Source organism: Patella vulgata, chromosome 4 (assembly GCF_932274485.2).
Source record: "Patella vulgata chromosome 4, xgPatVulg1.2, whole genome shotgun sequence".
Taxonomy (NCBI): domain Eukaryota; kingdom Metazoa; phylum Mollusca; class Gastropoda; family Patellidae; genus Patella; species Patella vulgata.
The window spans coordinates 50,581,864-50,606,522 of NC_065882.2; the positions used below are offsets into that span (position 1 = coordinate 50,581,864).

Genomic DNA, 24,659 nt, shown 5'->3' on the forward strand with positions numbered 1-24,659 from the left:
AATTTTATACAGAAACATATCGTGACGATTATGGGAATATGCATCTGGTCAGTGAAGTCAAATCTTGACACAAATGGCTCAGATGATTGTTCTACATTTGGTTTATCAGTAAACTGATTTAAATAAATGTTTATTTCTAAAATTTAGTGAAATAAGTTTCTCGCGTCCTTGAAATTGGAACAGCCTATCCAATATTACATATATAATATATATACACAATTAGTTATGGAAAATCCCTCCACCCCCCACCCAAAAAAAGATTTCTCAACTGATTCTGGTAGGGTTTGGTGAACTTTATAACATACTAAATTGTTTACCAAAGTAGGACCCCCGGAAAAGTGTTTATTCAAGATGGCGTCAAAGATGGCCACCGAAACTTGATGATCTTGGTGTCTTTCCCTATGTTTTGGGGGGCAAAGAACACATTACGATCATTAAAAATGGACTCAAATTTGATGTCTATCCCCAGGTTTTGGGGGACAAGGAACACATTAAGAGAACTTTGGATATCACTGAGCTGTTAAATCATTATGAAATTGTATTCATGACCTTTAGCTGTCCACTATTATAGAATAGGTTTCAGTGCGTTCAGTTTTGAGTGGCATCCTCCTCCTCAGTATCGACCTCTTGGCTGTTGTTTGAATTGTCACAGATTTCCTGACCTTACTCCTTCATTACCCAAGAACAGACAATGAGATCGTCTACCTCCGTTCAAACAAGTAGTCAAAAGAACACAAAGTGTATAACATTAACCTGTTGAAAGAAACTTTAGGAGACGATACGTGCAACAAGTTGCTTTTGTACATGTCTACTCAGGCTGTGATTCAACTTCAAGGATTTTAGGCATCAGAAAATAGTCCGCCTTCCGGAAATTAGTGAAATCTGATCCTGTCATGTAGTCCTGTGCTAGTGCATTTACCCTTCAAAACAAATCTCAAGAGAACATATCAGATCTTGGCAAAGACCTGATGGTTGATCTCTTTGGTGGCAAATCGAACGATACGCTATCCTCACGGTACCATATCATTTTCGCCAAGAACGTGGCAACTGCTGAAGCTGAAGTTAATCTCATCAATTAATTAGCACCTTAGTGCCAGCTAGTGGTCAGGAGATTAAGATTGTTGATTGGATAATTATCATAGAAGCCGCCACAGCTGTACGCGTGTTCATTTAACACGTGAATTAAAATAAGATTTTGCGTGTACGATAGGTCTATTATTATTTTCAGGTACCGTGACTTTATCAAAATATGAGTCCCTATAGAAATGTCAATTCCATAGTCACTTTCGTGCATTTTGGCTTTGATGTAAATATCAACATTATTCAGAGGATACTCAATGGCAGACTCGAGAATCATCGCATTTCGGCTCCTTGGTCTCTATGCTGGTCAGTCTGTGGTCACTGTTGCAAGAGCCTTTAATTGTTCACGCCAGACAACAATTAATCTTAGAATGAGAATGCTTCAAACTGGAACTATTGCCGACCGCCCAAGGGCGGGAGCGCCACGTGTGACGTCACTCCAGGAAGATCGGCAATACGATTACGTCATCATAGAAACAGATTTGTCACTGCAACCTCCACAAGTAGAGAGATGTTTGGTGGAAGGGTAACTGCACAAACTGTTCGAAATCGCTTGCAGGCTGCTGGTCTTCGAGCTCGGAGGCCCTATAATGGACCAATATTGACACCTCTTCATCGCCGTAACCGACTTGTGTGGGCCACAAGACACATAAGATTTACTCAAAGACAGTGGAATTCGGTTGTCTTTAGTGACGAATCTCGATTCACTTTGAGATTTGCCGATGGCAGGGTCCGAGTGTACCGCAGACGAGGTGACCGTTACACTCAAGTATGCGTCAGAGAAGTTGACCGATTTGGTGGCGGCAGCGTCATGGTTTGGGGTTCTTTTTGTGCACATGGACGTTCTCCTCTTGTTGTTGTCCAAGGGAACTTTTAAATGCTGCCCAGTACAGGGATCAGATTTTGCAACCTGTTCTTCTTCCGTTTATGCAGAGACATGGGCCTGGACTAACGTTTCAACAAGACAATGCTCGACCCCATACAGCAATTGCTACCCATAATTTTTTTAAGAAATGCCGGTGTCCAAGTCTTGGATTGGCCGTCGCTTAGCCCCGACCTTAATCCTATTGAACACATCTGGGACGAACTGGGTCGACGTGTTCGTCAGCAAGTGAATCCACCACTGACACTTGCAGGACCTTCAACATGCTCTTGATGAGCAGTGGCGACATCTTCCTCGGGTAGTGTTTACTAATGTTCTAAGATCCATGAGAAGACGTTGTGTGGCAGTACGAGACGCTAGAGGAGGCCACAACCGTTACTAAACACTTTATTCCGATTGTTCTCCAAGTCTGTGAATTTCATTTTGGGGGGTACTGTAACATCACGAACGTTATCAATGTCAAGGACTTTCGGCGAGACGTATTCTTGCTTTCTGTTGATGTCAAGGTCGTCTGTGCACAACATAACACTAAAATAGTTGCCTTAAACCAAATATTAAAAATCCAGTAGACGTGGTACAAGGGTTAATCAGCGAACTGGATGTATGAGATGTGTTGTTGACGTTTGGGAAAGTAGGACGAGGGGAAATGTGTAGGGAGTGAAGTGCTGTAAAGGGATAGTTAGATGTATTATGAATGGTTAGAGTGGCTGTGGTGTTACGGTGAAATACTATGCCGCCACCGTAACACCACAGCTTTATGATTTGTTAGACAGGAGTGATGTAATGGGTGTCAACAACTGGGTATGCTGGTACCGTCGCAACGTAGCCGTGAAATATATATTGTGGGGGGGGGGGAAGGGCGGAAACGGAAAAATATACAATGTTGACAGTATGTGCCAGGCATGAGGCTGCGCAGACCGAGCGGCAGCTCGATAGGGAGTGTGTGGGAGGGTCACCCTCATAAAAAAAAATTTTTTTTAATTTCAGTTTTCTGTAAGCAGTGAAAACACTATTTTGGCATTGTTTGCGGGGTTAAACCTAAAAATCACATTAATACACCTATTGCACGATATTGTGAAACTAGCTGACGAAGACAGCTCGGGCGGCGATTGTTCGACTCGGGGCTGCTCTGTCAGTATCTCACAAACGCATTTAGTTCGCGTACAACTTTTAAAAACCGAATGTCAGTATGGTATTTCTCACATAATTGGTTATCGCAAAAACAGAGTAAACTGAACGCGAGTAATCTCGACTCAAACCTATAGTCTATAGCCTACTTACTACACTCGTCAATAGGCTTCCTATATTATTGTTTGTGGACGGTTTACTACTCAGTGATAAGCCTGCGCCGCAAAAAGAGGTCTCGCCTTTTATTATTAGTATAATGACTTCCTCATGTGCGGCAGGTTAGTTTGCTTCTAAAAACACTGTTTTCCGTTCCAAAAAATACAAAAGTAATTTTCTACCAGATGACCATGGTTCTTTTCACCGAGACTAGATAATTTCTCTCGGTGTAAGGATATAGCTATGGATAAGTTCATACAAGGTCAATAAATCCGCGGTCACTTCGGGTCACACTGTTGAGAAAATAAACCGATGGGTTTGTTTAGTAGCAAATCGAGCGTGAATCAACTGAGTTTGTACTGAAAAAATTTTGAGTGATATGTATGAACTGTCTTCACACATTCGGTTTATAATTAGCGATACACAGGTACAGTGGCAAGTGTTGTACTTCACAGACTGTTTACCTCCGAACTACCTCCGCACGAAATCCCCGATTTGGGTACTTGTTAAAAGAAAAAGAAATAGTAACTGTGCGCATGCCAGTAAAAAAAACACCTAAGAGTTCGCGCATAAAAATGCCCGAACGTACCAGGCGCCAGGTCATCCAGTAGACGTGGTACAAGGGTTAATCAGCGAACTGGATGTATGAGATGTGTTGTTGACATTTGGGAAGGTAGGACGAGGGGAAATGTGTAGGGAGTGAAGTGCTGTAAAGGGATAGTTAGATGTATTATGAATGGTTAGAGTGGCTGTGGTGTTACGGTAAAATACTATGCCGCCACCGTAACACCACAGCTTTATGATTTGTAAGACAGGAGTGATGTAATGGGTGTCAACAACTGGGTATGCTGGTACCGTCGCAACGTAGCCGTGAAATATATATTGTGGGGGGGGGGGGAGGGCGGAAACGGAAAAATATACAATGTTGACAGTATGTGCCAGGCATGAGGCTGCGCAGACCGAGCGGCAGCTCGATAGGGAGTGTGTGGGAAGGTCACCCTCATAAAAAATTTTTTTTTTAAATTTCAGTTTTCTGTAAGCAGTGAAAACACTATTTTGGCATTGTTTGCGGGGTTAAACCTAAAAATCACATTAATACACCTATTGCACGATATTGTGAAACTAGCTGACGAAGACAGCTCGGGCGGCGATTGTTCGACTCGGGACTGCTCTGTCAGTATCTAACAAACGCATTTAGTTGGCGTACAACTTTTAAAAACCGAATGTCAGTATGGTATTTCTCACATAATTGGTTATCGCAAAAACAGAGTAAACGGAAAGCGAGTAATCTCGACTCAAACCTATAGTCTACTTACTACACTCGTCACTAAGGCTTCCTATATTATTGTTTGTGGACGGTTTACTACTCAGTGATAAGCCTGCGCCGCAAAAAGAGGTCTCGCCTTTTATTATTAGTATAATGACTTCCTCATGTGCGGCAGGTTAGTTTGCTTCTAAAAACACTGTTTTCCGTTCCAAAAAATACAAAAGTAATTTTCTACCAGATGACCATGGTTCTTTTCACCGAGACTACATAATTTCTCTCGGTGTAAGGATATAGCTATGGATAAGTTCATACAAGGTCAATAAATCCGCGGTCACTTCGGGTCACACTGTTGAGAAAATAAACCGAAGGGTATGTTTAGTAGCAAATCGAGCGTGAATCAACTGAGTTTGTACTGAAAAATTTTTGAGTGATATGTATGAACTGTCTTCACACATTCGTTTATAATTAGCGATACACAGGTACAGTGGCAAATGTTGTACTTCACAGACTGTTTACCTCCGAACTACCTCCGCACGAAATCCCCGATTTGGGTACTTGTTAAAAGAAAAAGAAATAGTACCTGTGCGCGTGCCAGTAAAAAAAAACCTAAGAGTTCGCGCATAAAAATGCCCGAACGTACCAGGCGCCAGGCCATCTAGTCCCAAAAATCCCGAGTGTCAAGATTTTATACGGATGGGAAAAATTCCACTGGCGGGTACGTGACAATGAGTAGGGTCGCATGTCCAACTTCGTGGGTTTTCTCCGGATCCTGCGGTTTCCTCCCACTGCTAAAGACAACTACGCGCAAGAGAATTATTGAAATAAAATTGAACCATGTCCCGAAATGACCTAGTTTGTGTCGAGTGTACGTTTCCTCTCTCTCCCTCTCTCTCTCTCGCGCGGGCGCAGTGGACGCTTACGACTGGCCTCAGGATCCATTCACATGATTTGATATTTGTTTATTTGGTGCAATATCTATTTTTTGTCTTGTCCGCAAGTTTATCGTGTAAATTTTTGTTTTACGTATAGTGCGGTCCTAAAACATAGTATCTGTAATCCTCTCTATTTACTTTTCAAAGTTATTATAAAACAGAATATATTTCCGGGTAACTGGAAACAAGCCAGTGTTATTCCTTTGTATAAAAAAAAAGGTGATAGGTCGGATCCAAAAAATTATAGACCCATTTCCCTGTTAAATAGTATATCTAAAGTTTTTGAACGATTAATTTATCAGAATCTTTTTAGTTATTTCTCAAAAAATGAACTTTTCAACAAGTACCAATCGGGTTTTCTACCAGGCATATCTACGGTACATCAGCTTATTGAAATATATCAATATATTTGCAATTCATTAGATAAAAAAGAATACACAGGCTTAGTATTCTGTGACATTTCCAAAGCTTTCGATAAAGTTTCTCATAAAGGATTATTGCATAAATTGAATAGTTATGGAATCCAAGATGACAGACTCGTACTAATTTCTAGTTACTTAAATAACAGAAATCAAGTTCTTATGTTAGAAAATTGTTTACCTGATACTATGTCTACAAATTCTGGCGTTCCGCAAGGTTCGATTCTTGGTCCTCTGCTTTTTTTTATTTATATAAATGATGCATCTGATCAACTTAAAGGTTTAACGAGATTATTTGCTGACGACACAACGCTATGTTCTTCGTCAACAGATTTATCAAATGTTGAAGCTGAATTAAATTATGATTTAAACCAGTTGTGTGTCTGAGCAAATAAATGGCTAATATCTTTTAATCCTGAAAAAACTGAATTAATGATTTTCACTAACAAAAATATTATGTTTCCATTAAATATTAAATTTCAAAGCACGTATTTACATACGGTTTCTTTTCATAAACATCTAGGTGTATATATCCAAGATGACCTTAAATGGAACTATCATATTGAATCTATAATAAAAAAAAGCGTCTTTTAAACTTAACCATTTACGTAGAGCTAAGTGTCAACTTACACAATCCAATTTAAATAAATTATATAAATGTTATATCTTACCAATACTTGAGTATGCCTGCGAAGTATGGAATAACTGTTCAAATTATAACTCAGAAAAACTTGAAAAATTGCAGCTTAAAGCTGCCCGCACGGTAACTGGTTGCACTATTTATGCATCTTGTGAATCGCTTTATTTTGAAACTGCATGGACTAAATTACATGATCGCAGAAGGATAAGACGATTGTGCTTACTACATAAGCTTATTCACAAAACAGGACCGTATTATCTTCAAGACATAGCAATAGTTATAATCTTAGAAACTGTAATGATCTAAAAGTACCACTTGTTCGTTTAACTGTAACAAACGAGTTTAAAACGAATATCAAGACTAAAGTCAAACCTCCAAAATTAAGAAACATTGGCAGCAGAAAATTATCCATTTACCATAATCGTATACGTCATACCTGTAGTGGTCTAAATTATGATCTTAAAGGCTCAATACCACTCTTGTTGCAACTGAATAATATGTCCCAATCTTTATTCTGGTCAACAAATTGTACTATTTTAGAATATTTCAATTAATTGATGAAACAAATTTCATCTTAAAACACCTTATTTAAAAATTTTGAAAAATTCAACATAATGGTTTGAAATGTCTAACGTAAACCTTTTCAAATGAAACTTCGATTTAAAAATATTTTCAAACCCTCTGGACAAGTAGGATGTAATGGATAATTTTCAGAACAGGTAGGACACTTAAACATCTAGTACTTAGATAGAGATATTATTTATTTTCTGGAGCTTTCAAGCCAGCAAGAGTGTTATTGTCCCTTTAATAAATCAAACATCATTCAAAATCCATACTGTAAATGCGATAATAAAAGCACCGAAAATTCATTTCACTACTTCTAGGCTAGCGGTTTAAGGCCATATTTTTTCCGATACCCCTACCTATGGTAGAACAAAGGTTATTTGGTATGGTTGGAAAGGTAATTTAATCGACATTATGAAATCAGTTCTTGGGCGATTTTCAAAACGGGCTATAATAGTTATTTCTCCTGGTTTCCATAGCAACTGTAAAAAATCCCCGATATCAACTGTATGCGTAAAATCCACTTATTTAACGATTAAAAAGCATCAGATAAGCTATATTTTGTGTTTTTTTCCAGCACATTCTGTAATTTAAATAAAATAATCGTAAATTCCACACGCAATATCATTTTAGGACCATTAATTGGCCCCTTGGCGCTACTGATCCTGTCTTTGTTGTTCTTGTAGATGGCGCTTTTCGAAAAAAGCTTAAGGCTCCGTCAATTCATGTACGATTGACATAAAACTAGCCATGATGGTTCCTTGGACAATTGCGCCTCAATTGACTAATTTCGGATTTAAATATGACGCCACAATTCCAAGATGACGTCACACTCAGTTTCTTGCCCATATTTGTTATATTATATGGTTGCACAAACACAGCGCGTCCGTAGGCCATGTGTTTTATATATTTCTTCTGTGATTGAAATACAGAGTTAAATTTATTGCGTAATATGCTCTACTGAATAAAGTAATAATTACAAGGTTATTTCTTTTTTAAAGTAATGGTCAGCGATTTGAATATTTCTGAAAATATCCAATTCCCCATGGCATAATCCCCGCTAATGTGTACTAAAATTGATAATTTAACATTTAATTTAGAAAACAAAATCAAAATAATTGTCAACGCTAGCGTTTTCTCCCGGTTTGTATTCAATCCGATTATAAACAGAACCACACGTTAAGATGGCAGGGACGTCACCTGACAACAATCAGCCTTCTTCCGATTACAACTTCCAAGAAATATAAGCCTGTATTGTTCGCAGATTATGTCGAGCAAAAGAAGTAAAATATACCATTTGCACGGGATTTAGCTTCATCATATGTCTGGCAATACCATGAATGGTATTTAACCATTTTTGGACTGTTAACCGTATTAGAAATTCTTTATATCTGTATATTGCCATTCTTCGGAAAAACGTTGAATTAGTAACTGGCGATCCTTAAAAATCGTTTTACACATTCCAACGATAATTTTAACACATAGATCTTTGATATGGCTGATTCGTACCAACGATTTGAAGGATCAGTAAGTTACGCAAAACACGAGTTATCCTTACTGGATAAGTAATTACACACAGTCAATTTTCAACTGAAGACGAAGTATTGTTATACGAGACTGTAAACTGATATATGTTCGAAAAGAACTATTTTTAAGAGAAAGCGATGAAAATAGAAAATGTTTTTATAAATTCTCTACTTATCGTGTTAATGGAATTGTTTCCTGGTGTAGTTTAATTCCTGTTTAATTTATGTAGCTGTTTTATATTTATGTTCCTGATGTAAATAAATTTTATTTTTACAAAACTCATATTCCGTTATCATTACTAATAGTGTTACGGTATCTGTTATTGAATATGACAAAGTTCTCAACAACTAGTATCATATTTAGACTATAATTTATACATGTAAAATATTTATTTAGAATCGGAACCAATTTGAACCTGACATCTGCGAGCCCTTTGAAACTCACGTTATTGATCTACGATATAGACCATACTGTCCACTACATATATACACGTCCAATACATATTTACCTATTTAATTATGAACTTTCCAGGTGTAGTGACATTGCTCTTGATTAAATAAAATGTAATACGAAGGTAGACAAGCGGAGAAGAGCAGAGGAGAGCGAAGACCGGTGTATGGACTCACCCGAGTTCAGCCGCTGCCGTTGCAGAAGGGCGCAATGGTTGTCTTAATGAATCATGTTAATGTTTTTGTTATAGCCCTGATTTAGTTTAGTCCCTGTTTAGTTGATGTTCCTGTTTTATATTCTTGTTCCTGATGTAAATAAATTTAATATTTATAAAACTAATATTCCGTTATCACTAACAGTGTTACATTAACACTATGCAAAGATTTCGTTCCACTTGGTCTTGGGAGACTTTTGTGCTTGTCAATCAACATGATATCCAACAAGAATATGTTAAGTCGTACTGAAATTTTGGATACCCGCTAATATGTTCCAGTCGCATACTATCTCCAAATGCACCGTGACTTTGCATGCTCTTGGTCATACGACGAAGTCAAATACTTTCTATCGCCACAATCATGCGAACAATTAAATATAGAAGACCTGGCATATTATGTTCGTGGAGGCTTGCTACCAGTTACTTCCGAAGGAGCTGCAATGAGAGATTCAACCACTGACAACTTTGATCAAATTGAAGATACTCTTAATGGTAAAATTACTACACATTCCATGACTGTCGTTCTTTATCAACAGAATTGTCTGGCCACCTCTAAAAGTAATATACCAAGATGTTCGATCAAAACCAGGGGGAATTAATATGTACCATGCTTTGGAGAGATATGAAAAACGCTTGAACGCCCAGAAACGCCTATTGTTCCAGAAACCACAAGGAAGTGGACACAAGGGTTTTGCTGCATACAGTTGACAGTGTGGATAACCCTTCTCGTGTAATAATTAGAAGCGATGATACAGATGTTATTGTTCTGTCGGCGTACTACTGTACCACCAACAATATCAATATTGATACCTGACGATGAAGGAAAATCAACTGTTCATGAAATTTCAACAAGCCTTGGAGAAATAGTCAGCCCGTGTTTCAAGACAAGTCGGGACAAGAGCCGCCAAGGCCAGCCGTTGAACCACTAAATTATTCCCCAATTACCGCCGACCCACCGTCGAAGACCCAGCCACCGCACTTGGACTGTTAAACTTAACAAGCCGACTTGTCCACGACACCGGTAGGAGCTAGGACGGTTTCGTTCCTCAGCCCGGAGCCACGTAAAGACCTAGCGTCGACCAGAGCAGACAGTCCGAAGACAGGCGCGACACCTCGAGAGACGCGCTCTTCGTCTAACTACAGCCGAGGCGAAGCACTCCGAGTCGCTCGAGCGGCTTGGATGGCCGAATGATTAGCGCGTTGCATCATATGGTCTGTAATTGAGTCAAGTGGTGTGGCTTCGATTCCCCGGTTGTATGTGACAAGGAGTAGGGTCGCCTGTCCAACCTCGCGGATTTTCTCCGGGTCCGCCGATTTCCTCCATCGGCAAAAGACCCCAACGCGCAAGCGAAATATTAAAATAAAATTGAGCCGTATATTAGTCCCGAAATGACCTAGTTTGTGTGGACGTTAAACCCAATCTCTCTCTCTCTCTCTCTTTCTCTTCAAGTCGGCCGCAATTCGCTACACACCGGGCGATATATATGCCGACGGGGACGAACCCTTTCCCATGACCGAGCAGACAGCCCGGAGCCACGTAAAGACCTAGCGTCGACCAGAGCAGACAGTCCGAAGACAGGCGCGACACCTCGAGAGACGCGCTCTTCGTCTAACTACAGCCGAGGCGAAGCACTCCGAGTCGCTCGAGCGGCTTGGATGGCCGAATGATTAGCGCGTTGCATCATATGGTCTGTAATTGAGTCAAGTGGTGTGGCTTCGATTCCCCGGTTGTATGTGACAAGGAGTAGGGTCGCCTGTCCAACCTCGTGGATTTTCTCCGGGTCCGCCGATTTCCTCCCACTGCTAAAGACCCCAATTATTAAAATAAAATTGAGCCGTATATTAGTCCCGAAATGACCTAGTTTGTGTGGACGTTAAACCCAATTTCTCTCTCTCTCTCTCTCTTTCTCTTCAAGTCGGCCGCAATTCGCTACACACCGGGCGATATATATGCCGACGGGGACGAACCCTTTCCCATGACCGAGCCCGTCCTCCGAGAAAAACATGTCCTTAATGCGTCAGGCCTCGCTTTTCGTCGACGCTTTATTGAACGGCTTTCCATATGCAGACACTGTAAATGTTATATTTGCCGGGTGCTGCAAGGGCATTATATCAAATGATGATCTTTTAAAACCGATTTGTTGGTTAAATTTACTCATTTGAATATCAAGGTAGTATTTAGAACATTTAATTGGAATCTCGTAAAATAACAAAAAGACTATGATTTTAAGTTTCTTGGTGGACTCTTTATATGGAATAAACCATATTTTATTACGGTCTATTAATCAGTTGCAATGGATTATTCAAACTCAAAATCTGTGTTTTAAAGTAAGAATTCCAATGTTTAAATAACAAATTACTCTTTAATTGGTACTCTCATAACAATATGATAGCAATGACGTCACAATTACATCACAATGACGTCATATATGCAAATTTAGAAGTTTTGACCAAAAATATGCACCGTTCAACCAATACTGTTTCAGCACCATGGAGCAAGAACCAAAAATCTATCCCTACCCCCATCAAATCTATTACCGTTAAAGAAACCATTACCATTGGTAAAAGTGCAAAAAAATATATTGGGCCATGTTGAAAATTTGCCCAAGAACCAGTTTTGGGTTCTGATGATATGACTCTATCAGAAAATATCAAAAGTGTTTTGTTCTACCTCGGGTAGGAGTATCTCGTTATTTAAGCCCCTTTTGGAGTCTTGGCCGCTAGTCTATTCTTTGATTGCTCAAAATATGTGTTACAACGCCATCACTTACTTGATAAACTTGGCTTTATAGGCCATCTGCCACGACCTGAGTTGCATAAAATTTATTTAGACGGTTCTACTCTGTTTCCAAAATCTTTTAATATCCATATTTTTCTCACCGTACAAAATTACATTAAAGAAACAAAAAGATTCACATGTAATCTGTAGCTATTATTGTAATTCTCCAGTGGTTTATCACTGTTAATACTCATTGAGCATGTAACGAAATGGACTTATTTATTATCCTAAGGTAGCATGTATATATGTATATAACTATGTATTAAATTAAATTTCAGTGATAATTGTAAATATTTTAGATTATACTGGGAGAAAATTCGTAAATTGTACAATTTGTTCTGATCCCGTTTGTATTATACGCATATACTTATATGTATGTATTTGCAAATAAACTATATTATTTAAAAAATTAATACTATTCTCTTTGACAACCGAGACTAACATTTGACAAAGTAGTTACGTCCCTTTAGCAATTTACGATTAAAGGAGGCGCTGTGGAAAAGTAGATTTTGTTGAGGTATGGCTTATCAACTTTGCCTTCCTGGTTGCATTTATTTACTCTAAAGGCTGTCAGATTTAATGAATTTACAGGTTAGAAGTTATATAACTGATGTTACCAATATTTAATTGCATGTAAAACACTTTGCTAAACGCATTGTTGTTTGGCGAGCCCAAAAGGGTGTTGCCGAAAACTAATTTTCTGATTGCTCGGCCTAATCATCAGTCAACAAAACAATCGTCTGTGTGAAAAATATGTCATGATTCATTCTGGTAGAGTGGGTTTGTCATATGAATTCGCCTCTTTTTCCAATTGAAATAAAATAGAAAATTCTGCTAGTCTACAAATACAACGTAAACTATTTTTCTATAAAAGGCTAATATCTAAAATTAAAAAAAATGGTCATTCTTGAAGTTCATCTTTATGATCTTATGATCTTAGTAAGTTACATGTACTTGTGTAGTCAGTACTGTATAGTAGAAATGCAGGTATTATGATTGCCCATCTATGGAATGCATGAGAATACCTATATAAATTTTCCAATTATTATGAAAATATTGGTGTTGGTGATATGGGAGCAGATCGTTTCATCCCAATACCGGTTCATCTCGGGCTGTTTCATCCCAAATTTACATGGGTCGTTTCAGCCTAAAATTCAGCCCACTTATTTTCGGGTCGTTCCCAACAAATTATAAGAACGGGTATAACTACATGACTTTTTAATATTTTATTACGCGGTGGCTGTTCTTACGCCTCGTCGTAAGAATTATTGATGGACTTTTCTTACGACATAGTGGAAGTTCCGGTAGCGCATGCGCAAGTTACAAAATTTTGGACTATTTTACAGTTTACAAGAGGGGATGTAATAGGCAATACTTTATCTTTAGGACAGATCATCGTAGGAATAGGAGACAGGCTATATTTACAACGACTACATTGCGCAATAACTTCCATGCTTAGCCTGACATCAGAAGGGGTCATCTCGGTACCGTAATTATAAAATATTAGGCCTATTTGAAATTCAATTTTAATATCTTAAAGTTACAATTTCATATTTTCTAAGAAAGTCAAAACATAATTATTTCTATGTCTTTTGCTCAATATGTTGTCAACTCACTATTATACGATCATAGGTTATCTTTCTCACACTTAAAAATCTTCACACCGCAAATAATAACACAATTACCTCCCAATTACCTCCCTTGTTTTCCTATTCACCATGGAATAGCTATCTTCAAACGGGGGATCACGTGGCTAAGTGGGTAAGACGCTGGCTCGCTAGCCTGGAGGTCGGGTGTTCGATCCCTGCATTGGCCGAGAAAGTTCATCCAGATTTTCCGGCGTGGTTCCCCCTTGTCAGGGATGCAGGACGGAGGGCCTGACAAGGACAGCTGTCTAGTCCTTCGGATGAGACGAAAAACTGAGGTCCCGTGTATACATAGGAATGCACGTAAAAGATCCCTTGGCAGTTGGAATTCGATATAAGAGTAGGCGATAGTGCTGCTGCCCGGGCAAAATTTCCCTTATAGCACACTGTATGGCGTATGCCCTTCTTCATTAGCCCAGTATAGGAGCAGAACAGTAGGACGTTAAACCCCATTTCATTTTCAACTTATGATTTATTTTATTACAAAAACATCGGTGAACTAATCTAAAATCATAATGGCAATTAACTAACAATACGAATATACTTTACTGCAAAAAAATTAGTGAACTGACCTAAAATCATAACGGCAATTAACAAACAATACGAATATACAGCGGTCGGTCGTGATCGGTAATCAACAAAAATCAACAGTAAAACTTATTTATTCCATACATTATTGTTTATTTAACAATAAGTAAGTGTTTAACAGTTTATTTAACAATAAGTTAGAAGTACAACTCGGTTAATTGACTGCCATTATAATAACAAGGGGGAATAAACAGCCCGATTAAAAAAATAGGTTGAGATGAGACAGCCCAAGGTAAAACGCTTGTGTGATGAAGTGACCCGCACCCGCTGCTATCGGTTGTTCACTATAGCACCTAGTTCATTTCATTGGACAAGTAAATGCATGACCACTCGGGCCAAAGACAAAGAAGACCACTCGGACCAATGTTTTTGAAATAATAAAGTTTTATTTTAATAATTTGATAATTGTGAAGAGTTTCGTGGGCTTACAAAATGATGTTTTTTTACAATAACACTACACAAAGTTTTTCCCAGAGTAGATTTTAAAAGTAATAGTAAGACTAAGAGAGGTTTACTGTCAGTAGTACATGTATATTATTACCTGTACGGTAGTATATAGGCTACATTTACTGTATATAATCTGTGGAATAAGCTCTGTTTAGTATTTTTGACAATATCGCATGGAAGTTAGATATCTTACTGATTATGCATTTTATATACCGGTATACAAGGACATCCTCCTGTGACTGTTTAGTATTACCAGTAGTAGATGTACTACTGTGTCACTAGGAACATCCTGCTATTATGAATCACTATTATCATGTTCGTTCAAACCAAAGAAAATTTCTATTTAAAATTTGAACTCCTGATACCGGACAATATTGCATTTTGATCATTATTTTTTTGTTAATACCGAACGGAATTGAACCAATTTGAGCTGTCATACCTTTTAGAAATTCAACTTTTAGTTTTACAATATTTTACTTTGCAGAGGGTTGAAATTCACTCAATTGATGATCAGTCATATTAAATTATACAACATGAAATCTTATTATTAAATGTACGTGTTGCCAGATAGAATGATAAAGTGGGGTTGATTAATATCACGATAAGCTTATTATTTCAATTACACACTATCCTTGAAATGATATCCTTCTTGCAGTTTACCGTATCAAAATGTGTGTTATGACTAGTATTGTACCTGTACATGTAGAGTGGTGATTTACTTCCTCCACACGCAAACCTACATATATGTATATTGTATTTTAAGTTTATATTTAGTACTGATCAGTAAGCTTGTATAAGCTTATAACTGTTAAGAAGAAGTCAAGCACCCATATCATATTTATAATTATCATAAACCAGGAAGTTGAGACATGAAACAAAACTACCTCAGGAAACCCACTTGATATACTGTTGTCAAATTTATAAGCTAACATTTTGTTTACTTATTTAAGCTGTTTTTATATGCCCACATTTTCATGTGGATGTATATTGCCGTCGCCCCTGTCTGTCTTGACATCCGTCCATCCACAATAGTTTGTGGACACTCTAAAGGTCACAATTTTTATCCAATTTCAACGAAACTTGGAATATAGGTTTACCTCCAAAAGATCTCGGGTTCCATTCGATATTGGCATGTATCGGACCGTAACTTCATAGATTATGGCCCCTGATATTAGGAAAAATCACCTTTTTAGCTTGTGGACCCTATAGAGGTCACAATTTTTATAAGCCCACATTTTTATATGGATGTACATGTATACATGTATTGTCGTCGCCTCTGTCCGTCCGTCCACAATTTGTTTGTTGACACTCTACAGGTCACAATTTTTATTCGATTTTGACAAAACATGAAATATAAGTCTATCTCCCAAAGATCTCGGTTCCTTTCAATATTGGCATGTATCGGACCATTACTTCCTGGATTATGGCCCCTGATTGTACGAAAAATCACGTTTTTAGCTTGTGGACACTCTACAGGTCACAAATATTATCTGATTTAAAAATAAACGTATTGTTGGTTGAGTTCGAATTTCTTGAAAATCGAACCAAAACTACCAGACAAAATGACACCCGCCCCGTACGCAAATAGTGTAAACATCTGGTATATCAAGGTTGTAGACCTCTAGAGGTCACAATTTTGATGAAACTTGAAATGCATGTTTATAACCCAAAAATCTTGGTTCCTTTTGATATTTGTGCATATCGGATCGTAACTTCCTGAATTATGGCCTCTGATTGTACGAAAAATCCTGTTTTTAGCTTATGGTCCCTCTAAAGGTCACAATTATTATCTGATTAACAAAAATGTTCAAATATATCACCATTACACCGTAATGTTGGTTAAGTTCAATTTTTTTTTGAAAATCTGACGAAAACTGCCAGACAAAATGGCCATCCCTCTATGCAAATAGTGTAAACATCTGGTATATCAAGGTTATGGACACTCTTAGAGGTCACAATTTTGATCCTGTTTTTAGCTTGTGGTCCCTCTAGAGGTCACAATTATTATCTGATTTACAAAAATGTTCAAATATATCACCATTACACCGTAATGTTGGTTAAATTAAAAAAAAATTTGAAAATCCGACGAAAACTGCCAGACAAAATGGCCGCCCCTCTATGCAAATAGTGTAAACATCTATTGAAATGCATGTTTATAACCCAAAGATCTTGGTTACTGTCGATATTCGCACATACATGTATCTGATCGTACCTTCCTGAATTATGGTCCTTGATGTTACGAAAAATTGCCTTTTGTTTAGCTTATTCTCTATCCATCTCTTGAAAAATGTGGACGTATCCGGCCTGGCAGCCGCTGGTTCCTTTAGGAAATCTTTATTTCCCAAGATACATGTACTGTGAAATAAACTCTTCAAAATAAGAAGGGGATATTCGGAAAATACAAAACTGTGGAAATGCACTGCTGTTTTTATTAGAGGTAACCAGTGTATGTTAATACATGTAACAGGCCAATTGCCTACACATAAACATAAACAGTTCACTCGCAAAGAGATACACTGTCAAAAGTGAAAATGGACATTTTTTATTTTTGTCTTAATAATGAGTAATTGCTCCACTAATCCTCAGACATTCAGCAATTCGTCATGGCATGCTCCTAATCAACTGTCCAATCAGGATTTGGGGCAATCTGACCCACTCCTCTTGCAGTGTTGTCGGTTGACGTCGACGAACACGTCTCCCGATCAAATTAAACGTAACACACTAAAGCAGAGATACACCAAGATAGGAAAGCAAACATGGATAGATAAACAGCACGAGGCAGTTTTCATCAACCCTTCCTTGAAGTGTCAAATTTGTCAATGAACCCGGTCCCTCCCACGTGTATGGCGCTATTGCGTGTTGCATGTGCAGCTCAGTGGTTCTGTTGGGGCGACAAGTTCTTCATCTCTGAACAAATACTCTCAAAGCTTGTCAAATTTCCATGACTATTTATCATATCGCAACCTGCATAGGTACATTTATTTGCATTTCAATATCCCCTTCTTTTTTTGAAGAGTATATAATATGATATATGTACATTGTATGTACATGTACATCAATGAAAAATTATCAATACAAATGTTCTTAAATGATGCATGTACATATGTAATGGTACATACCAATTATAATGTGGTTTATTGATAATAATATTGTTTTTAGCCATTACTAGTACTACATTAAGGATGTAAACGGTTACTCGGTTGACCGGTTACGGTTCGGTTCTGCAACCTGACCGGTTCAATATTCCCGTGACCGTTATTCGTTCTATATAAAAATGTCAGTGTATATCGAACTAGTAGTAAACTACTAGTATTAGCCCAGGCTCTCATGTTCATATTACACGTTGATACAAAACTTTCCCGGTAATAAAACGGTCGTATTCGCTGCTCGAAAACGTAGTAAGAAAAATTATGCCGTAAACAAAGTATCTTTCGTCTCTCTGGCACGTGGCCAAATGGTATAATCTTTTCTTTGTTTCATTGGCTCGATGGGGTCACATGTTCAGTCACGTGTGGTAAACATACGAATTTTATAGTATTAGCTTTTAATACGGCAATATTTATAAATATAAATTTAAGAAAATGGCATGGACTATAAGCCTACAGTTATAATAATGTTTTGACCGTGATCTAAGACTCTCCAGAAAAGAGCGACTTATTGCGTTGTATCTTCGGGCTGGGTAATCTTGACTACAGGTTGACTATTAAATGCGTATGAAAATGAAAGTAATGCTGTGCGCGTGAATAAAGACGCCGAATTAAATATTTTATTAATGGATTACATTACAACATTGCACATTGAGATGGAGGTAGGTGGGGGCCATAGAATATTCCTATAATTATAACGGGTCAAACAATAATTTTCTGATCTGTCACACAACGGCATGTGCTGGTACCCGGCGAGTGACGACCACGTGAGACCATGACCTTTTTGACTGTTAGACGACGCAATGTTTCCTTCCGAGAAATTTGAATGAAAAACAAAATAAGCTGCAATAAATAAACTCTTCTTAGGACTTGGGGTCTAATAGTTTATATTCAAGTTAAACAGTGTTAAAAAGTAAACTTTAATCCTGCGTACAGTACCGGCGATTAATAACTCCGCAACTAAAAATAAAAAGTGAATCGGTTGACTGGTCACGGTCGGTTTTTTGCCCATCGGTTAACCGGTTCAATTTTTTTTGACTCGTTACATCCTTATACTACATCATACATTACATAAATGTACATAAGAATTTTATTAAAATACGGTCTTCTTTCTGTGACATATTGTGAAAAAACACTATTATTAATCCTGTTCATTTAAGTAGAAAATTGCCCATTTTAATGTTTGTTTATGTGTACTTGTTTATAAGTAAACAAGAAAATATAAATATTAACACTACTTTACGTGGTAAGCACACAACTGTTGGTAAATTGATTTTAGTTTTCGTGTGAAATGTTCAGAAAGGAAAGATTAAGTTGAAAAATTTGTATACATGTATTGGTATTGACTTAGCCTACTTGTTTTCATCTTGACTTCAATTTGAACTTGATGAAGAATTCACATGTAGATATATATACTCATCTTAGTACTACGGGTGCAGCAATAATTATAACCTTAACTACATGCATGCTGTATTTTACCTCAAACTTTCATATCTTTTCCACTTTGAATTGGATCGTACAAAAGACTGTGCATCAAATAAGAAAAACTACACATTCAAGACCAGAAGTCAATGAAAATTTTTCGATCTTCATGTTGTAAAGTGGTTTACTTAGATTCACCTGTATCTATGACTGATAGGTTGTAAAACAGGTTAATACATAACTCACCACTTAGCTATTTTGGGGTATCTGATGTTATACTTATTAATATTGGTACACACATTGTAAACCAAACATACACTGTAATTAGAATGTAGACCTTTGAACTATTAGTAGTTTGTTTTTTTCTAAGTACTGTAAAATTGCGGTTAGAAAATAATATATTTCAGCTTGGCATCAAACTTTCATTTAGAGTGGCATTTAAACAGACAGTTTTGAAAATACATGTAGTTGTAGACATTGTAGTACCGTACATATATCTCTCATTATTATGTATCTATTTTTGGAATAAAGCTATATAATTAAATTTTGATTTTTATTACACTTTTTATGTGCTAAATTTTTTTGGTAGTAACAAATAATATTTTGGAATTATTAATCACATTTAGTAATTGCATAATTTAAAAAAAAATTTGTGTTCAAATACATACATGCACTGCTAATTATATACAATCTATTTATTGTAGATAGACTTTAGAAGCTAGTGATATAGTTTGAATGAAGTTGTAAAAGCTCGAAGATGCCAGTCATCCCAGGTCAAATGGAGGTAAAAATAAATATATCGGTAATGTACTGTATGTTTTAAAAATTGTTATGCATATACGGTAAGGATAATGTGATAGTAGCACATTACTCTTGAGCCTAGCGCACAAATAGGGATTTGTTGTAGTCCTAGCAAAAAAACTAAAATTTGTTTATGATACATGTACATGTAATTAGCAAACACATTGGTTTAACTTTAAGATACTAAGCCAGCCTTATAAAAATTATAATTATGAAACAAGGTCTAAAAGCAAATTCGGATTAGATTAATATTACCGTGTTTTGAGGCTAAAATCTCCATTTGTGCATTAATTGCAGCATGTTTACCTGTAGATACTTCGACTGATAGAATTTTTACCATACAATGTATATGTAATGACAGTTATTAAAATCTCCATGGTCTGTGCATTAATTGCTCCGTGTAGTTAGATACTTTCGCACATAGAAATTTTACCTTAGTTATATAATGACAATTTATCTTATTATGAAAATCTTATGAAGTGTATTGATTTTCAACGATTTCCAATAATTGCTGCCAGAGTTATGGCCCTTGATCACTTTGAAAATATCTTGTGGACGCTGTAGAGGCTAAAGTTAATATCTGATTAACTTTATATTTATACACAGTGTTTAAGGTCATGAGACGAAGAAGCCTATTGATTTTCATGGATTTCTGGTAATTACTGCGATAGTTATGGCCCTTGATCACTTTGAAAAATCTTGTGGACACTCTAGAATTAATATCCGATTGACTTTAAATTTATTCACAGTGTTTAAAAGGTCATGAGATGAAGAAGCCTATTGATTTTCACTGATTTCCGATAATTACTGCCAGAGTTATGGCCCTTGATCACTTTGAAATATCTTGTGGATGCTTTAGAGACCATAGTTATCATCTGATTAATTTTATATTTATAGACCATGTTTATGCCTATATATAATCATTTTGATTGACTTAGATTGTTACACAGAGTTTAAGGTCTTGAGACGAAGAAGTATATTGATTTTCAATGATTTTTGGTAACTTGAACAGCTAAATTAAATGTTTTGTATACTAAACGTTAGCATGGGCCAAATTCTAATGATTTTCTGATAATTACTTAATGAGTTGTTACTCTTAATCAGATTTTAGTATATTCTAAATGTTTCATTACCAACAAATGTAAAAATATGCGACAACTCATGTTGACTGCCCGGATGATTTAGCTGCTGCGTGCGTATGTTTTGTTGCCTGGTTGCTTTAAAAGTCTATTAAAGAGGATGAAAGCCTCTCATACACACATTTAAACATTAATTGTATGCCATACTGGTAGAAATTATGGCCTACAAAATCGTTCAATACAATACGGTGAAAATTTGCTATTTAACCAAGAGGAACTCCTAATCAATTTTCAGATTGATTAACACATTTAATGCACGTATGTCAGACCATAAGGTCTGTCATTGAGTTATGTGACATGGTTTTGAGTCCCTGCTTGTACATGTATGTGACAAGGAGTAGGGGGCCTGCCCAATCTTGTAGGTGATTTCCAGGTCATCAGGTTGCCTCCCACAGCTATATGTTCAGACCCCTACGAGTGAATTATTTAAATAAAATTAAACCATGTTTCAGTCTCAAAATGACCTAATTTGTGCCGTGGACGTTAAACCCCATTTCTCTCTCTCTCTCTTTCTCTCTCTCTCTTTGAGCAATGGCCAACATTGCTTTATATAAGGTACATGTATATCATCGCTACATAATCTGATATGTTGTATTGTATTTCACATTACTGTGATTATGTTGCAAGTACAAGTATATAGTGTTTCTTATTAAATGTCATCTATTTTGATACTGTTTCAATGTTAATTAGAGAAACATTGACGTAGCCACCACCCTGCCATCTTCACCATACCATGGTTCATGTATTACTATTAGTAGGACAATTATCTGATCCCTTGGCTACCTATATATTTTACTGAATGATAACTTGTATTACCACATAATTTACATTTATAAGAATTATCATGATATTTATTAACTAAAACTGCTAATTTGCATTTTTGAGACAAAACATTTAATTTTTTTCAGCTTAACCCATACTTCTTACTCTAAACTTATTATTTAGCCATTAAGGAAACAAAATTAAATATTTATTTAATTTCTCTTGAAATAATAAAAGAACCCAAAATGGAATAAATTATGTTGTATTGTAATTTGTGAAGTTCTGTTCAATTTCAAGTGGCACCTGGTTTGTTAGTTTTTTTCAGTCTTATAGGAAGTAACTTCAGACCTTGAAAAATTGACACCAGGCATCACTCTCTGAATTTACAGAAAAACATAGTAACAACATAAACAAGGTACATCTTGGTATGGTGAAGATGACACCCTGCGTATATGTATTTGAACACAATTTGTAAATGTTAGCAAAGTTTAGAAATTGACAATTGCCAATTCTTATTGCATAATAATACTGAAAAGCATAGTATATAGTCTTTGCCAAATGCAGTGACATGTTAGATGAACATCTTACTGTGAATGTACTGATTTTATGATCTGTGGGGTATGTCCTTTATATTGAGGAAAGCAATGGCAAGTTACGCCAAAAGGACTAGATTATTGGAAGATACAATAACTGATGCAGAGGTAAAAATGAGCACATTGAAAATGAAACATGATTTCAATTCTCCAGCAAAGTACATGTTTGGGACTCTTGATGTTATTCCAATAACAATTACATGATATATGTTAGCTAATTGGTGTATATTTCTGCTTGTTGTCACAGACAAAATAATGATGGGGTGCTCTAAATGTAACACAATACAAGAATTGCAGAAACTCTTTCAAGATCTTCTGGAAGCAGATTGTCTGTTTCATTTAGGGAAGGATCTGTGGTCAAAATCTTTAATGCACACAAACTCTTGTGCCTTTTGCGTTTGTATTACTTTATTCTAGTGTAGGCTTACTTGTCAAGCAAATTTGAGGAAATTAAGAAAATATATTTATACAATGTTAGTACATGTACTAAAATTGTATAAAATTTAGTCTGAAAATTACATGTATAGATAGATTATTTACTACATGTCTACCAAAGGGGGGTTGCCCTTTTGATTAGTTCAGTAATGCAAACAAACCTGGACATTGACTGATTGAAATAATCATACAGACCAAATGAACCATGGTTACACTAGTTTAGTATTTAATTATAAGATAAACATAGTTTTAGCTTACCTATCATAATACACATTGTTTACAAATTTAACTGTAAATTTTAATTGATGCATCCAGCAACCTACCTAAATGTACTTAACCATCAATAAAAATCAATGATTGTCAGTAGTAAAATTATTATTGCTTGGTACCATTTGCTCAACATTGTGCAAGTGTAGGATTCCTGTAACTGAGTTTAGTTCATTAAAATGAACAAAACTCAGTTACATGAAGAACATGCTATTCATTAAAACTTAAATCATAAAGATATTGATCCAGACTAAAATCATACTTTGATCTGATCAGTTACAACTTGCATGTACATGTACATTGTACATGTACCTTGGTAAAGGGATACAATTTATGAATTATATACATGTAGTTGACTAATTTTGATGTAATCATGATGTGCTAAATACATATACATATACATGTACATACCGAGACTGGGTACAAAATATCATACATTGTACATAGCTGTTATAAAAATAGACAATAATAATGTTATATCAATCATGAGTCATGATGTGATTGTGATTGATTAAATTAAACTATTGCATATTTATTGTACCAATAAATAACACATATATAAATTTATATACTTTACAGTAATTCATTTCTTCCCACAGTTTATATTTAATCTGTGAAATTTTTTGTTTAAATAGCATTTAGTATTATAAGTAAATAAAAGTAACTACATGTTATGGAATAACATTACTTACTTGTAGCTTTTATTAAAGGAGCTAAATCTCTAATATTTTGCACCTAGAAATGGACACAAATGGGACGCAACGCATATAATAATGTAAAATGAATGTGTATAAACATATTTACATTCAATCGTTTCTGTTTTTACTGTAATTTCTCATCAGTTATGTTCGGCGAAGAGTCCAAATTGAATGGCAGTCTTTGACGTCAGGTTTTTCTTGTCTACAGCGGTGGTATTCTACAATGACGTCATTGGTATTCTCCTGTGGAATATATTTAGCCTCGTTCATCGAGTCGCTCCATTACAAATGGCGCTTGAGTCGAAAGCATTCTGGCATGCAATTTACAGTAAGATAACAACATCAGTGTTGATTTAAATTGTGGATGATATTGAGTTAAAGAATTTCTGCCTTTAAATCGAAGTTTCAACTAGAGACTTCTCTAGTCTTCAGTCGAAATACTGAAGTAATAAAAGCTGAGTAATTCTTATTCCATATTGTTATTTTTATTTAACTGCTTGTTGTCTGTATATTTTGTTTTCTCTTACTTGAATGCACCCTTGGATTTCTTGTCATGACATTATCTTAATTGTTGTTGCTGATGGAAGACGTTCTAATGCTATGCATTGCTGACTGTATTTCACTTATCAAATCAGTCATACTGATTCAGAATTATAGATTTTTCATTCAGATTATT

General features: G+C 36.3%; 1 protein-coding gene across 2 annotated transcripts in view; it reads left to right on the top strand.

Moving 5' to 3' along the window:
• Positions 1-12,521: 12,521 nt before the first annotated feature.
• LOC126818356 (tyrosine-protein kinase CSK) overlaps positions 12,522-24,659 on the top strand; it is a 34,041-nt gene continuing 21,903 nt past the window's right edge. Inside the window, exons 1-2 of one of the 2 annotated variants that reach the window (XM_050545729.1) lie at positions 12,522-12,630; positions 19,993-20,072. In XM_050545729.1, coding sequence (XP_050401686.1) covers positions 20,046-20,072 — 27 coding nt within the window. In that variant the 5' untranslated portion in view covers positions 12,522-12,630; positions 19,993-20,045. The remainder of the gene's footprint in view (positions 12,631-19,992; positions 20,073-24,659) is intronic. The other variant, XM_050545730.2, reaches the window with a different exon arrangement.